General features: G+C 36.9%; 1 protein-coding gene across 4 annotated transcripts in view; it reads left to right on the top strand.

Moving 5' to 3' along the window:
- The window catches only part of Nell1 (neural EGFL like 1), an 826,302-nt gene that overhangs the window by 776,864 nt on the left and 32,898 nt on the right, over positions 1-16,540 (top strand). For 3 of the 4 annotated variants that reach the window (XM_077797508.1, XM_077797506.1, XM_077797505.1), the window contains one exon: positions 9,160-9,300. The exons of the other annotated variant lie outside the window; for it this stretch is intronic. In XM_077797508.1, coding sequence (XP_077653634.1) covers positions 9,160-9,300 — 141 coding nt within the window. The remainder of the gene's footprint in view (positions 1-9,159; positions 9,301-16,540) is intronic. 4 annotated transcript variants of the gene reach the window in all.

Genomic DNA, 16,540 nt, shown 5'->3' with positions numbered 1-16,540 from the left:
ATCACAGAATCAAAAAAAAATTCAGGCTTAGAATAAATATGAGCTAATGTAATGTTTCAAAAATCTTCATTGTTCATAGGTTTCTACAACAAAAATATATAGTTGTTCATAGTTACCAGGGAAAACTAGCTGGAGATTCACTTTATATGATTCAGAGAACCTCCATAGAAATTTGGTGTTCTGTAGAGTTAGTAGCTAGAAAACACTGATTTGGTTTAATTTTTGCTTCCCATATAAATGAAAGAATTAATTCATTGAATTTTAAAGTGACCTACCTACACTGAAATAGCTATTGAGTGCCAGAACAGCTAGTATATTTTAATTAAATCTCTCTAAGTGATTAATCTTGGGAAGATTAGTTTGCTATTGCTATGGGCTGGAGAAGAAAGTGACAGAAAGACCAGCCAAGAACTGCTACTGCATATTTAGGTCTGAGAATAAGGCACCAAAGCATGTTTTTTGGCAGCAGATGAAGGCAAAGCAGATTTTTAAAATTATGTCAAAGGAAGAATTTCCAGTGTATTTTTCCTCCCACCTTCTGTCATTTCCTCACTCTTCCCCTTAATTCAGCAAATGTTCATTAGTACTCATGAAGTTCCTGGTGCTGTTATATTCTCATGTGACATCATAGGACTTGCAAAGTAGTAAAGGATAAAACAGAAAATAGACAGGATATGCATGTAAATATAAGCTTGTCATATCGTATTAAGTATAAAGGAGAAAAGTATGGCAAGATCTTCTCAGATGTGATATTTAGATTTTGATGAGTAGGAGATGGTTATAATCTTATAGTAGTAGCAAACATCTCAGTAAAGAGCTGAGATGTTTGAGTGTGTTTAAGCCATGGAGATAACTGAGAAAACGTTTTAGGCAGAAGGAACAGCATATGCAAAGGCTAGAGTGTGTTTCATTTGCTTGAAGAATACCTAGGAGGCCAATGTGACTGTCCTGGTTAAGGAAAAAAGAAGAGTCCTAGATGAATTCAAATGGTTAAGAGAAGGAAAATCATGTAAAGCTTTGGAAGTCATTAGAGGAACTTTAATATACATTTCATTGTTTATGGGGGATAAGCCTGACGGAATGCTGGGAGAAAATGAGTTTGCTACATAGAAGTACACATGGTGTTTTGGTTCAAACATGATTTGTTCCTACCAAACAGGAGTTGAGGCTTGGTGCTTGTTTTAACAGTCTTGAGAGGTATTTAGGTCAGAAGGGCTCTATGTGGCCTCATGAAGGGGGAATAATGTAGTTCCTGAGAGAACTGGTTAGTTATTGTGACCGTGGGTTCTTATGTAAGAAGCCTGGAACCTTCCTTTTTCTCTCTTGCCATGTGACCTCTTACATGTGCCAGCTTCCTCTTCTGTTTTTGTCATACCTGGAGTAGAACATGGCCCTCACTAGAAGCCAAGCAGATATCATCACTATGCTTTTAAATATCCAAAGCTGTAATCTAAATAAGGATCGTATCTTTATAATATCAACCTCAGGTATTTTATTATAGCCACAGAGTGAACTGAGACATACAATTTGTTAAACTTTGGGCAAAAGGAGTTTGGGCTGAAGAAAACTTTCAGATGAGCTAATCTATAGGCAATGATAAAAAGTGACTATGGATTTGTGTTAGAGGTCTAATTAGAAGTGTAAGTCAGAAGGGATCCAGAATAAAGGGGAGGTGTTGAAATATAAATATACAGTCTCTGTATGGAAAAGGCTAGGAAATTTGTTTAGAAGATATACAGACAAAACAAACAAAAAAGACTTTGGAAATAAACCTAGAAGGACACAACCAGGCAGACCTGCAAAGCCAATAAGGAAACATATTCACAAAAGGCAGAGAGCCATATCAGCAATGCCATTGACACCATTATTAATAGCAGGTAGTTTTTAGTTTAATGAACCAAAAGTAGTTACTAATCAGGTTACAAAGAAGAAACAGTAATAATGATGTTACCACATATTTTGTGCAGCAAATGACTCACTTTTCAGAGTTTGTTCACATTTTATTGGAGCTTTGTTTGTGAGACAGACAAAACAGGTATTTTTTTTTTTAGTTGCAACCTGACTAATAAAGAAACTAAGGCACAAAAAGGTTACTTAAACTTTCTAGCACTCTTTCAGCTGGTTAGTAGAAGATGCAGGCATAAACTCAAAGCCTGGATACCCCGTCTTATAGAAGTTAAAGGTAGAAAGAAGTCTTAAGTGTGCTAAAGCACCATCCTGTAATTATTCATGGAAGGAATTGAAACTCAGAGACTTGGAGACTTGGAATGTCTTGGCATGGACACATAGCTTGTCCATGGTTAAGTAAAGGATATAAATGAAAAACAATACTTATAATCCTAATGAATGTCTGCTTGATTTAGTAGAGTAGCTTTACTTTCATTTTGTTCAATCCTGAAGGTAACATTATGAGCTAGGTAATATTTTCCTCTGAGAAGCAGGGAAATGGAAGCTCAAAAAACAATAGACAACTTTCTTAGAGTAGTTAGCTAGCAAATAAAGGAACCTAGATCTACACGCTTGTGTGTCTAACAAAGCATTGTCTGGTTTGCACGTTGTTGTCTTGACTCCCGACTCAACAGGAAGCTTGTTCTGCTCCTGCAGCTGCCTACACAGTCTGTGATTGGTGCTGAGGCTTTTGTTGTTGGCTTGTTTTTGATTTTAAAGGTTGCATCTGTATGAGTTCTAACCTGGACACAGTATTTTTCCTTAATTATGGAAAGAGTTTTGTTGTAACAGTCAGGAGATGCTTGCTGTAACAATAAAGCAGCCCCAAACTGTGTCATGGCTCAGTAACACAGAAATGGCCTGGTGCAATGTTGCACACCTATAATCCCAGTGACTCCAAAGGCTGAGGCAGGAGGATTGCAAGTTCAAAGCCTACCTCAGCAACTTAGCAAGAGCCTGTCTCAAAATAAAAATAAAAAAGTTTGGGGATGTGGTTCAGTGGCTAAGTGCCCCTGGGTTCAATTCTGAGTACAAACAAAACAAAACAAAACAGGAAAAAAAAAAGAAAAAGAAACAGATTTCTTTTTTCTTTTCCTTTCTTTTTCTTTTGTTTTTGATGGTACTGAAGATTGAACCCAGGGGTACTTACCCACTGAGATACATCACCAGCACTTTTTTATTTTTGAGACAGGATCTTACTAAGTTGCTGATACTGGATTTTAACTTTATCCTCCTGAGTAACCAAGCCTCCTGAGTAACCAAGATTATAGTCATACACCATTGTGCCTGGGAAGAAATATATTATTATTATTATTCCTCATTCATATAATTGTCCATGACAGTTTCATGTCTGTGGAAGTCCTATGTTTTACACAGTTGTTCAGGGAGCCAGGCAAAGGCTCTACCATTTTCAAAATGTGATTTCTAACGGTTCCCTAGATATTGGCCTCCCATGAGCAGGTGAAAATATCATGGAGGCTCCTACGGGGCATGTCATGAGTCATATTGGAATTCCATTACTTCTTGCCCTTTAACTACAGCTCAGGTACATGGCCTCACCTACGTGCAAATGGGGAAATGCCCAAGACATACCTTTGGAACCCCAAAGAAGAAGAGATGAGAGAGGTAGGCTTTTTCTACCACAGGTCTCTGTCCACTGATAACAATCCTGACCCTTGGTAAATATTAGATAACAACTGAATTTTGTGTTTGCTATATTTATAGCAATTTATGTTACTAATTCCATTTCCTCAAATTTATGTTATTTTGTTGGGGGATGGGGGAGAATTTAAATCTTTAGGGGTTATATAGTATAGATGTATAGCTGCTATAAATCTATACTATAGAACTATATATACTGAATATTTTACAATATTACAATTGTCTCAAAATCTAAGTGAATCCCTTGAAAGATTCAGAAATTATCTCTTAGTCTCAACAAGTTGTTTCCTGATATTTACATTGATATGTGTGAATTTGTAGAACCCACTCATTCTATTTTTGGCAGTAATATATATCCCAAAGTTATTATATAAAATGGAAGAAACATAATATGTTTGCTTTAAGTCTCTTTTTGTTTAACAATCTTATGAAATTTGATTTAAATATCTTCCAAATACAGTTCAGAAAGTTAAGACTTAAGATATCAAAACAATCTATTAGAGTATTGGTGAACAAGAATTTAAGTTTTGTTTCTCTGCAAAGTATGTGTTCTTTTTTTAAAAAAAAAAACAAACTTGGGCTGGGGATGTGGCTCAAGCGGTAGTGCGTTCGCCTGGCATGCGTGCGGCCTGGGTTCGATCCTCAGCACCACATACAAACAGAGATGTTGTGTCTGCCGAAAACTAAAAAATAAATGTTAAAACTCTCTCTCTCTCTCTCTCACTCTCTCTTTAAAAAAATAAATAATAGTGGTATTAAAAAAATAAAAATTTAAAAAATTTAAAAAACAAACTTTTTTTAGTTGCAGATGGACACAATACCTTTATTTATTTTTATGTGGTGTTGACAGTGAAACCCAGTGCCTCACACATGTCAAGTAGCACTCTACCACTGAAAGATAACCACAACCTGCAAAGTGTGTGTTCTTATTTATTAATTTATTTTATTGCTGTTGTCCCTGACAGACTCTCTGGAAGATGAAGACCTTGTCTTTTTATCTCTGAATAACAGGGTGTATTATAATGCTTAGAACATGGTGGGTGCTCAATGAACTTTTGTCCAAATGAATGAAAATACCAAAACTTTTGTCATCTCTGTATCTGATCCTTCATAAGATGTAATCCAACTGCAGATTGAGCCACTACTTTAAGCTTTAACCAATTAAAGTGAAACACAAAATCTTCTCTTTGAAAAAAAACTTTAAGAAAAAGACTATAAATTTTATAAATTTTCAAATAGAAATCCAATACAGAGAAGATTAGATGAAGGAAGAGATTCATTCATTCAAGAATATTTTTATTCAAGTATTTGTGTATAAATGCCTTCCATAGAAAATTCAGTATACATTTCTAATAAGAATAAACATATTCCTTAGTACACATATTATGAACAACCTTACATATTTATCTATTTCTAATCCTAAGCATAAAACTCATGGTACAGGTAGTACTGTTCCCTGAGGGCAACTATAACTGTCCCTTTGTTACCTATTGTGCCTCCTTTTTTTTTTTTAAAGAGAGAGAGAGAAAGGGAGAGAGAGAAAATTTTTATTTATTTTTTTAAGCTTTCGGTGGACACAACATCTTTGTTTTTGTATGTGGTGCTGAGGATCGAACCCAGGCCACACGCATGCAAGGTGAGTGCGCTACCGCTTGAACCACATCCCCAGCCCTATTGTGCCTCCTTAAAATCTCTGAAAATTAGAGGTAGATGCAACATATTAAATAGAAACCACATGATGCCTCTTAGAAGTAAATAACCTAAGTATAACCCCATTATATTTAGTTTTATGAATTGACATTGTATTCTTATAATTTGTATACAGCAGGGAATCTTGCATTATTTTGAATTTCTGTTGCAGCACTTGATCACTATTCTTTTCATCCATCACATTATTCATTCAGTTTATTCATTCATTCTATTCTACAACCTTTTATTAAGCCTCTTCCATTGCACGCCACTGACTTGCTATCACAAGAAATGTAAACCTGAAAGATATGTCACTTTTGTTCATGGAAAACTTGCATTTGAATAATGGAAACAAAAAAAGAAATATCTGTGATAAACTTAGATATGTGCTAAGATATATGTGTATAGAAGTACCAAGTCACTAGAGAAGGGAGGGTTGGAAAGGGAGATACTGGTTGAGGTTTGAAGGATGAATAATGTATACCTCTTTTCCTTGATTGTGAACTCCTGGATTTCAGCAATCACGACGTATTCATCTTTGCAAACACCACATCATAAAAATAATCCTTACATATATATTTAGCTCAAAAATATTTAGAAAATTAAATACATGCATTGTCTTTATATCCTTTCTTGATTCACTGATAAAGTGATATAACAAAAGAGTCCCAAATGCAGGCTCAGATTCAGGGTTTTACTCCACTTTTCATCATGGTGCAGCTATGTGTCCTGGGCAATAATGTTTGTTATTGTGTAGTTGGCGCTTGGCGATAGGATACAAAAATGAACACTACCAGTTGCAATCTCAAGAATCCCCCAGCATCTTTTGTTTCCTCTATTATGTTTCTAGGTCAATGCTGAGTTAAATTGAAATTTAAACAAAAATCTTAGGCTTGGCATAGGAAGAAAAAGGATTTTTTTGTTTGTTTCTTTTTTTCTTTCTTTTGGGATGGCTGACACATGATGATGGTCAGCCAAGTTCATTGTGATTTTCCAGAATTCCTTGGGCAAGAGAGGCGAATTCCATAGTGAACTCACAGGGACCTCATTCCCAGAGCATCTGTCTTGTTTGTTTGCCAGTATCAAATGGTGACTGGGAAAACAAATCTCTAAGGATAAAGGCAGCCACAACCCAGCTTGGGGAGAAACCATCATTTAAAATTTGTGAATTCCCCAGTGTGTGGCTGGAAAACCTCCAAGTGTTTTCCATACTTAGGTCTGTGGTAGTTTCATTTAATACTGTTGTGACTACATAGAAGAAAGAGCCAGTTTTATGAACATGGCGAATGCCTACCATATGCAGTTTGGTTGTATCTAAAATGAATTTTCTGCTCTTAATTTCAAATCTTTCACAGAGAACATAAATGTGCAGCCTTGTTATCAGGTGCCAGTATGTGATGAGCCCTGATTATTCCCAGTAAGTTCCCAGAATCTGTTGTGGAAAGTGTAGCTTTCAAGCCAAGGACATCTTCACTACTTTTGTCATTTCCAATGTAATCCAGAGATGTACTTGTGTCTCTGGGGAAGTTGTAGATGCAAAATTGTCTGATTGTCTTCTCTGGCTACAAAAGTCTCCTGTCCAATACAATTACTTCAGCCCTTCCAGATCATGAAAACTCATTAATCTCATCATTTAATCTCATCATTTAATTTTTTGGGGGGCAGGTGGCAGGGCTTGAACTCAGGGGCACTCAGCCACTGAGCCACATCTCCAGCCTTATTTTGTGTTTTATTTAGGGACAGGGTCTAAACTCAGTGGAGTTGCTTAGCACGTCACTTTTGCTAAGGCTGGTGGCATTGGACTCACCATCCCCTTGCCCCAGCTTCTGGAGCTGCTGTGGTGTGCACCACCACACCCAGTATCATCATTTAATTTGGGTAAACAAATATCTATGAATTGAGAACATATTTACACATCATTCATCATGTCTGCTCTTTCTAAAAACTTCTCATTAAACTTAGGATGGAATTACATGTAAAATGATCAGATATTTTATGCTGCAAACTGGGTTGTTTTAGCAGTGGTGGGCAGTTTAATAAAACCTAGGATTTTCCTAGGCAAGTCAGGTCAGATGATTGCTTTTGCTATTTGAGATGCATTTTCTTTTGTATCTCCTGGTTTCGCAAACACTAACCATATAATTAGGTGATTGATACCTACAATGCTGTTGGCAGTCTAAATATGATGGGTCTATGGGGATCATGAAAACTTTTCTGAGAACAAATATGTCGAATTTGTTACTGTTTCATGTTACTTGCATCCTAACAGAGACGTCATCTCTGAAAATCAGTCTTCTGCTTATGTTTGTATCTCTCATTTCCTTATATTCAAAAGGCACTGAGATGACGGTGACACAGGTTAAGCCCTTTTTCTCTCTGAGCTACAGCCCCCAGTCACATTGTACTTCCATTTTCAAAAATTTTAGCCATCTATATTGTGTTTCAGAAAACCCATGCCTGTAAAATTTAAGAAATGACAATCTAAATAACTGTTGAGAATTCATTTTCTGAGGACTCATATTAAATGCACACATAATCTGACTGCAATATATGAAAGTGCCATAGAAACACTGGGTGGGTCCTGATGGCTTTTAGAAGATTGAGGGATGCTGTGTATGAAAAGACTATGGAAACTGAACCCCATAGAGGAAGAAGATGGCAGTTTGGGGGTTAAAGGAAAAACTGGAGTAGTCCAGTTTAAGGAAACCTGCTTTTCCTGTCTGAGCTAGGATATCATGAGATGAGAGTGCAAGTTTTCAAACTAAATTCACAGCTCAGTGCACAACTCAGTACATGTCAGAGCAATAGGCCTCTGGTAACTAATTGCCCCTGAGCTGATAACTAAAGCAGGAACCTGCTGAAAGAGATCCCAGGGTGCCTTTTATTAATTATGTGTTATATTCCAATGTTAATTAAATTTCTGTTCAGATATGCCGTAGTTGAGATATTTCCAAGAGAAATAGGAGAAGATTCCTAGCCAGCAATGGCTATATTCCAAGAAATAATTACATGGAAAAATTCTGGAAGAATGAACTTACCCTGCTATAACAATCAGTAACTCTTCTTTCTTCAATGGAGTCAACCAAGTTCAGCCCAGAGGCAAGTCTTTGGGCTAGAAAATCTATGTGTGATCCATGTATTTGCTGTTTCTAAAGAACCAGATCAGAGAGAGAGAGAAAAAAAAGCTCTGGAGACTTCTTTTCATGAGAAATAACTGAAGAATGGAGACCTTTGATTGACTAGCATAGTCAATCAGCAGTTTTAAATAAATTAGAACTATAGTTCCCAAACTGTGTTTCAAAGAACACTAGTTTCTTAAGATGTCAAAGTTATCCCCAATAAAAACTATCTACTAGCCAAGGAAATCTGATAATAAACCCTCCATGTTATCATTCTTTTTTTTCAAAGCTTTGCAGATTATATATATCATATATATTATACTTTTTCATAAGTATCTTTCAAAGACCACAAGGTAATATCTGAAATTACTAATTTAGAAATGCTGAATCCAAGAAAAATCAGACACACCAATTTTATAATGGTGCCAAGTGTTCTGAATTTAGATTTTGGTTGTCTAGATGCCAACATAGCATTTGTAGTAAGGAGTGTCTTCGTGACCATAAGGTGTCATTCATTGTCCAAAGCATGAGAAAGCATCTATGAATGAAGCTTTCAAATTTTTTTTTGTGTGTGTATATGATTCTAGAAATAATGGGATTTGGTTTTTCCTGTAACTTTCATTTCAGGTGACTAAACAATTACAGTTGATATGTTGACATGAGCATGTTTGGGGTATTTACTAAAAGGTTAGTGTCAAAAGACATTAATGCCCTGGTGGGCTTGTGTTTTTCTCTGAGGCAGATATTGATGAATGTACAGAGGGGATCATTGAGTGCCACAACCATTCCCGCTGCGTTAACCTGCCAGGGTGGTACCACTGTGAGTGCAGAAGCGGTTTTCATGACGATGGGACCTATTCACTGTCCGGGGAGTCCTGTATTGGTAAGCACTCAGTCATACCCTCCATCCACCTGGACTTTTGTATGCGAGGCAGCCTGCTTTGGTACTGTGTTGGGTTGGTTCTCAGTGTTAAAACATGACTATTTACTGATGATTAAATTCATCTATTTTCAAATTTCCTCCCTCAACAATTTAGAGATTAGAGCAGGGATTATGTATGCATTGTGTGGTGTTAGAATTTTTTATATAGAAATTGGGGCAGTTGGTAGAACAAAACCTGGGTATGCTATGGGTGTTTAGTTCTGTCTATGGAAAACTAGGAAGACTTTCTAAAATTTTTGACAGTTTGAGAGGCAGCTGTGGAGAAGAGGAGATAGTGCTACAGTTAGATTTAGAAAATTTAGTGTAAATCCTAGTTCTTGTACTTCCAAAGGCTCTATAATCTCTGATACTTCATCTGTGCATGTATGGAAATGGGGATAATAATATACATATGTTAGGATTAAATGGAATATGATGTATTTAAAAATTGCAAGCTTTGAACCAATGCACATACACAGTATAGTTGCATTAACCTTATTATTGTTACTATTACCACCACCACCATCGCCTGCAAAGCCACCTCTAATTGCCATTTGCTTGTAGTTCTTTTCAATGCTAAACACAGGAGGTTAACAGATGGAGTTCTTCACCTTCAAGACCTTACAACTTTGATGTAATCCAAACAAGTGATTAGAAATCTAACTGTTTCCATGAGAACCTTAGCCAATCCAGGTCTTTCATGTCATGTGGGCTCAGCTGAATTCTTAAATGGACAGACCTGGAGGACAATCATTCTGACTGTGGGTCCCCAAAGTTCAGGCTGATGAATTAGAAAGTGGGAATCTAATTGTGAAAATTTATTGTCTCTGCTCATTGCATATCTTTTTTCCCTCTAAAAGCCACTGCTCAAATCCAGTCAGTATTTTTCTACCCTATGCCTGGTGTTGTCTTAAAGTGAAGATGAATTAAGGAACACTGGGCATATGGCATGAATTGTCGCCCCACAGTCTTAACACAACTAGTGAGAGGCATGTAGTGATGTAATATAGTAGTTGAGAGCATAGACCCTTGGGCCAGACTTCTTCAGTCAAACCCCAGCCTTGCCATTTGGGGGGGAAATAGGGGTTACTAGAGATTGAATTCAGAGGCGCTTGACCACTGAACCACATCCCCAGCCCTATTTTGTATTTTATTTAGTGACAGGGTTTCACTGTTACTTAGTGCCTCGCTTTTGCTGAGGCTGGCTTTGAACTCACAAACCTCCTGCCTGAACCTCCAAACCACTGGAATTATAGATGTGCACCACCATACCCAGCCAGCTCTGCCATTTTTAAGCAGGTTACCTTAAGCAAGTTTTTTTTCTAATATATACCTCAACTATCTTTAAACTAATGTTTACATCTAATTAATATAGAATTGTGATAATTAATTGAATTCATTCCTGTTCAATATTCAGTAAACGTTAGCTATGATCTTAACTGTCCCTGCATATTTGACATTCTGCTCTATACTCCGTCCATATCTATATTATTATGGACATAATGATTTATAACTTCATGGGGAGGTTTGCATTTATCCAGGGTCTTCAACACAGTCCTTTTATGTACTTCCAGGTATTTCTGAATAGGTGCAGCTCATAAAAATAGATGTCATGTGAGTAGAAAGAGATCAAATGGCTGTCATCGAGGAGTGGAAAGAGATTATTAATATATATGATACTTTGAGGATGAAAGTAAAATTTTAATTTTTACAAATTATATTTGACATCACTGAGAGGAGAGATCTTTAGATTTTTAGGGCATAGAACCTTAGAGATCACCTACTTAAACCAGCTCTATAACTGCTTGGACCTGCCGTGGTGCTGTGCCCTTCTGTGCCCTTACACATTGGTCCTCTCTTCTGGGATGGAACATGATTCTTTTCTTATGAATTTCTGTTTTTTTTCTCTAGATTCAGCTCATTTTTCACCAAGTCCCCATGAAGTATTCTTTGATATATATATATATATATATATATATATATATATATATATATCAAAGATATATATATATATATATATCTTCATATGAGTTATCATCACTCCTCAATTCTGTTAACTCTAGACTTTTTACCCTGATGTCGGGGTTTCAGTGGTCTCAAGCATTGTAATACAGTACAATTTTCTTTGCTTTCTGACTTGACCTTGAGCTGGAAATGTGCTTGATTTGTCTGTCTCTCCAGTGAGATATTTGGCACTTGTTGTTCAATAAATCAGAACAATGTAATACATCATATATCTCAGAATGGATGATCCCTTGCTCCTAACCATGCAGCTGGTTTGAGACAAGATTAGAAGCAAACCTTGGTCAAAAAGTCTATATAACAGATGCCAGGGACAGTCCCAGGTATGCCAATTGTGGTGATGTCGTTATGATGGTGTCCTATCATTCTCATAAGTGTCCCAGTTAGGATGACAGACATTATTGTAATCATACCCAACTCCCATCCCACCAATGCTGGTTTCTCTTTGCAATGCTGAGTGGCACGTGTGTGTGTGTGTGTGTGTGTACACACACGTATGTGTAACTGTGTCTGTGTGAAGTTTCTGCATTCTTTGAGGAGGAACCTGCATCATCCATGTATTGATCCCTAACTCTAGGAAAATCTTATAAAACTGCACATCTGGGTGAGAAAATAGAGTTGTTTTGATTAGTGGCATTTCAATTTGGATTATTATTAATTTGAATTCCTTTCATGTTCATGCTTTTGTAAGTGAACTTCATAAAGACAGAAATCTGATTATCACTCAGTGTTTCTTTGGTGTTTGAGAACACTATGTTGGTTCAGAAAATTTCCTGGACCAATAGATATGCAAATCAGATTATGCTGTTTTCCTACTATGATCACCTAATAATGCCTTCTCATTGAATGTCAAAACAAATTTCTAATTTTATATGGCCTTGAAGCTTTAGGTGATATTGTCACCTGTTTCTTGGATTCATCTCTGTATGCTAGCCTTTTTGACTGTCATGCTTGCAACATGACAATGAGCTTCTCCCAGATTTGGGGACTTTGCTTGTGCTGTTCTTTCTTGAGCACTCAACACCTGTCTTATGTGATGGCTTTACCCATTATTTACATCTCATATCAACTGTTACTTTATTACAATTTCATTGTAATATATTCTAAGCATTTTTAATTTTCAAATTTGCTGTGCATGAAAATGTGTCTACTTTTTTCTTTTGATATGTATACAAGTTCTTTGGGGACAGAGACCTTATCTGTCATTTCCCAGAACACTTCTAGTGGTTAGAATAATGTAGACAAATAATAGATATTCCATGCAGCTATATCAAATTATTGAAGGAACATACATTCAAGACCCTATCAAGCCAGATTTATTTTCTGTTTGGCTTGACATAGTCCTTAAAATTGTGGTGCATGACACAAGTTGTTACATATCACAAAGCCATAGGAGTCTTTTATTTCAGAAAAAAAATCAATCATCATTCCTGCACTGCATTCAACCTCTGGGAATTTACATATAAGAAACTTAAGATGTGTGTTCTTGTTAGATGTGTGAGCTGAAATATACTGAATCTTAATAATACAGTGTTGTGGCACTGAAAATTAGCACATCAGAATGGGTTGTAAATAACATTGACTATTAACATTTAACTTACATTTAAGAGAAATAGAAACAACTGAAGTAACTTTAAATAAGAAGAGTGATTTTGCATCATGTATTCAGATATTCTTTATACCCAGAAAATGGCAGGATGCCACGTTAGATTGTAAAAATGTGGCCATTCAAGCTTTTAGAACAGTCTTGTGTCACTCCATGCCATTAATTATGGCTTAGATCTGAGATATCCCCTGAAAACTCAAGTATGAGACATTGAAAGAAGGTTCAGAGGTGAGATGATGGGGTTATGAAATCCTCAACCCAATCAGTGAATTAATCCCCTGAGAGGGATAAACTGGTTACCTGTTGCCAAGTAAGATGTGGCTGGAGGAGATGGGTCATTGTGGAGTGTGCCTCTGGGGTATATATTTTGTGCTTATTGAGCAGAGCTCTCTCCTTCTTTCTCTCTCTGCTTCCTGGTATGTCTTGAGCTGCTTCTCTCTACCACATTCTTCTGCCATGAAGTCCTACTTCATCCCAATCCCTGAGGAATGGAGTTGGCCATCGATGGACTGAGACCTCTGAAACCATGAGCCCCCAAATAAAACTTTCCTTCTCTAAAATTGTTCTTACTGAGTCTTTTGGCCACAGTAATGAAAAAGCTGACTAGAACGCCATTTTTTTTTTGTTGTTGTTCAGAGGAGGATAATAGCACCCGTCCTATTGATTTCACCGTTTACTGTAAGCATTGAATATCATTGACATCAATAAGAACAAAACTCATGCAAGATTTATTGGGTTATGAGGAAAACTGTTTAACATTTGCTTCTTTCTCCTGAAGTAGATTATATGATTGAAGAAATGACTGGTCCCAGGTGTTGTAGAAACAAACAAGATGAACAATACTGAGAAGTTTGTCAGATAAAATCTCTCTGTGTGTATTTGTGTGAGTGTATGTGTCTGTTTCATTTGCTTGTGTATTTATAATGTAAGAAGAGGGGAGCACCCCAAAATTTGCAGATTAATATTTGTAGAAGAAGGGGACGGTGGTCTGTCGTTACACCTTGTGTTTTGAGGCAGTCGTGGAAGTTGGTGATACTTGGTTTTGGTATGGAAGTTGGGAGGCATTAATTTTTTTTTTATCTAGACATATAGTGATCAGGATCAGTTAGAAATGAGGAGAACTAATACCTGAGCAAAGCCTGTGTAGAGAACATTATTTTACGTATTTTGAAAATAAGATTCTGACATCTCTTATATCAGTCTGTCTCCATGATCTTGGTGTCCTGCATATGAAACTTTACTTCCTCTTTCCATTCAATAGAAACAGAAACATATAAAGCAACCTTTAAAATAAGAAAAGTGATTTTGATTCATGTATTCAGATATGCTTTCGTATTCATCCTTTGTGGATGCTTCAGCCAATTCAAGTATTTAGTCTGCTCTCCGCAAATGCTGCGCTGTTTTCCTGCTCTTCCTTTGCTTCTATGCTTCTTCCTGATTATCCTTACAAGCCTCAAAAATTTGCTTGTCAAAATCATGATGAAGTTCTACTTCCTGATCCAGCGATTCTCAAAGCTGTTTAACAATAGATCCCAGGTAGCTTTTTAAAAATACCTGTGATGGTGCCTTCATACCTGGGCAGATTCAGATTCATTTGATTTGGTGTGGGACTTACACTGAGGTCATTTTTTAAAATACTAAGTGATTAGAAAGAATATTCAGTCAATGCGCAGAATCATTCTCATAGCTTTTATCTAAGAAATAATAACTTTTAAAAATCCTCCCTCTTTTATGTCCCCGCAGAAATTTATTTGACCCTCTTTTAGAGAATTTACCAGATCAGATTTGTATTCTTAATCATTTTGTATTCCTACAGTAGAGTTGAAGGTTTTTCACATCTGTTACAGATTTGTGTTGAGTTAAATAATATCGATCAAGCACATATTTAGTTATCAATCAGAATCTTCAGGGCTGGGATTGTGGCTCAGTGGTGGAGTGCTCGCCTAGCATGGGCACCACCCGGGTTTCATTCTCAGCACCACATAAAAATAAAGGCATTGTGTTGTGTCCATCTACAAAAAAGATTCTCTCTTTCTCTCTCTCTCTCTTAAAAAAAAAGAATCTTCAGATTCCAATAAAATACATTTTATTGATCAAGGTGCACTGGAGGAAGACACAGGCTTAGTTTCAAAGGACATAACATCTCTCAGCTTCCTATCATTGCCTTCCCCATAGGACATAGTTGGGTCAAGCATTTTCCCAGTCTGCTATCTATAGCAGACAGGTGAGCTGCTGCCACTGCTGTCCCCACATAGCAACAGATATTAAATTGTTTATGATGAACAGATATTAATATTATCAATTGTCATTTATTGTTAACTACTGTCATCATTAAAAGAGATAATAAATAATAATAACACAACTAGATAAGGTTCCACTGAAATTTCTTGGGAAGAAAATTATAACAGGTTGATATGTTAGGGTAATTAAAGTGGCATAAGGATTTAGTTTTTGTTTACACTACTCAGAACCTAGTTCTCATAAAAGTAGAGATAAGGGAGTAAAATCTGGAGATACTCCATCTCTACTATCGATGACAACTTACTAAAGCCTAGGGGTCTGTATACTGCACCAGTCATTAGGCCAGGCCCTGGGGAGTTGTGAAGGCTGAGCTTCATGACTTAGGGACACAGTTGAGTAACAATACAGTGTAATGGAGAAGTGTAAGTACATCAAGGCCTAAATTCAAATTTCAACTTGGAGCTGGGCGTGGTGGTGCATACTTGTTGCTGCAGTCTGGCTGGCAATGATTTTTTATTCCATTTTTGTTTCATTCAGTTTCGGTTTTGTTTTGCGTTATCTTATTGGGTTGCGTTATGTTTACAGTAGATTAGAAATTAGTAAAAAACAAACCGAAAGAGTGTTAAGTAAATTGTTAGAGGTTCAGACCATGGAGAAAGATATTTTAGATCAAGCAAAAGAGAAGGTCTCTTGAGCTAGTCAGACAGAGGAAGAAAATTTAAAGGAAAAGGGGCTATTAGGAAAAAGGCTACAACAGGAGGCTGCTACTAACTCCGTTCTATCACCAGAGGGCGTAATTCAACCAACAGCTCCACCTATGGAGATAGCTGAGTGGCCCTCAACCCCCGTAGTTGATAAATGGGATCCTGAGACAGTACCTCAAAGATTAGCATGCCCTGTACTTGAGCAGACAGGAGGGCAGCAAATTCACCGTGCTTTAGATTTCAAAACAGTGAAGCAGTTAAAGGAGACCATAACAACCTGTGGTGCCCAAGCACCCTTCACAGCAAGCATTGTCGAATCCATTACCAACTTGGACATGACTCCAGCAGATTGGGCTAGCATGTGTAAATCTGTGCTAAATGGAGGACAATATTTGTTATGGAAAGTTGCCAATGAGGAATTTTACACGGAGACAGCTAGGCGAAATGCAGCAGCCAGTTACCCTCAAAGAAATCTAGATATGTTGTTAGGAAAAGGACCTTATGAGGGTCAACGGCAACAAATTGAATATGCTATATATGCACAAATTGCTGCAGACGCAGTTAGGGCATGGAAGACTTTACAAGGACATGGAGATTTACAAGGTCAGCTATCTAAGGTAATACAGAG

Source organism: Urocitellus parryii, chromosome 4 (assembly GCF_045843805.1).
Source record: "Urocitellus parryii isolate mUroPar1 chromosome 4, mUroPar1.hap1, whole genome shotgun sequence".
Lineage (NCBI taxonomy): Eukaryota > Metazoa > Chordata > Mammalia > Rodentia > Sciuridae > Urocitellus > Urocitellus parryii.
This window is presented reverse-complemented; position numbering and strand designations above follow the sequence as displayed.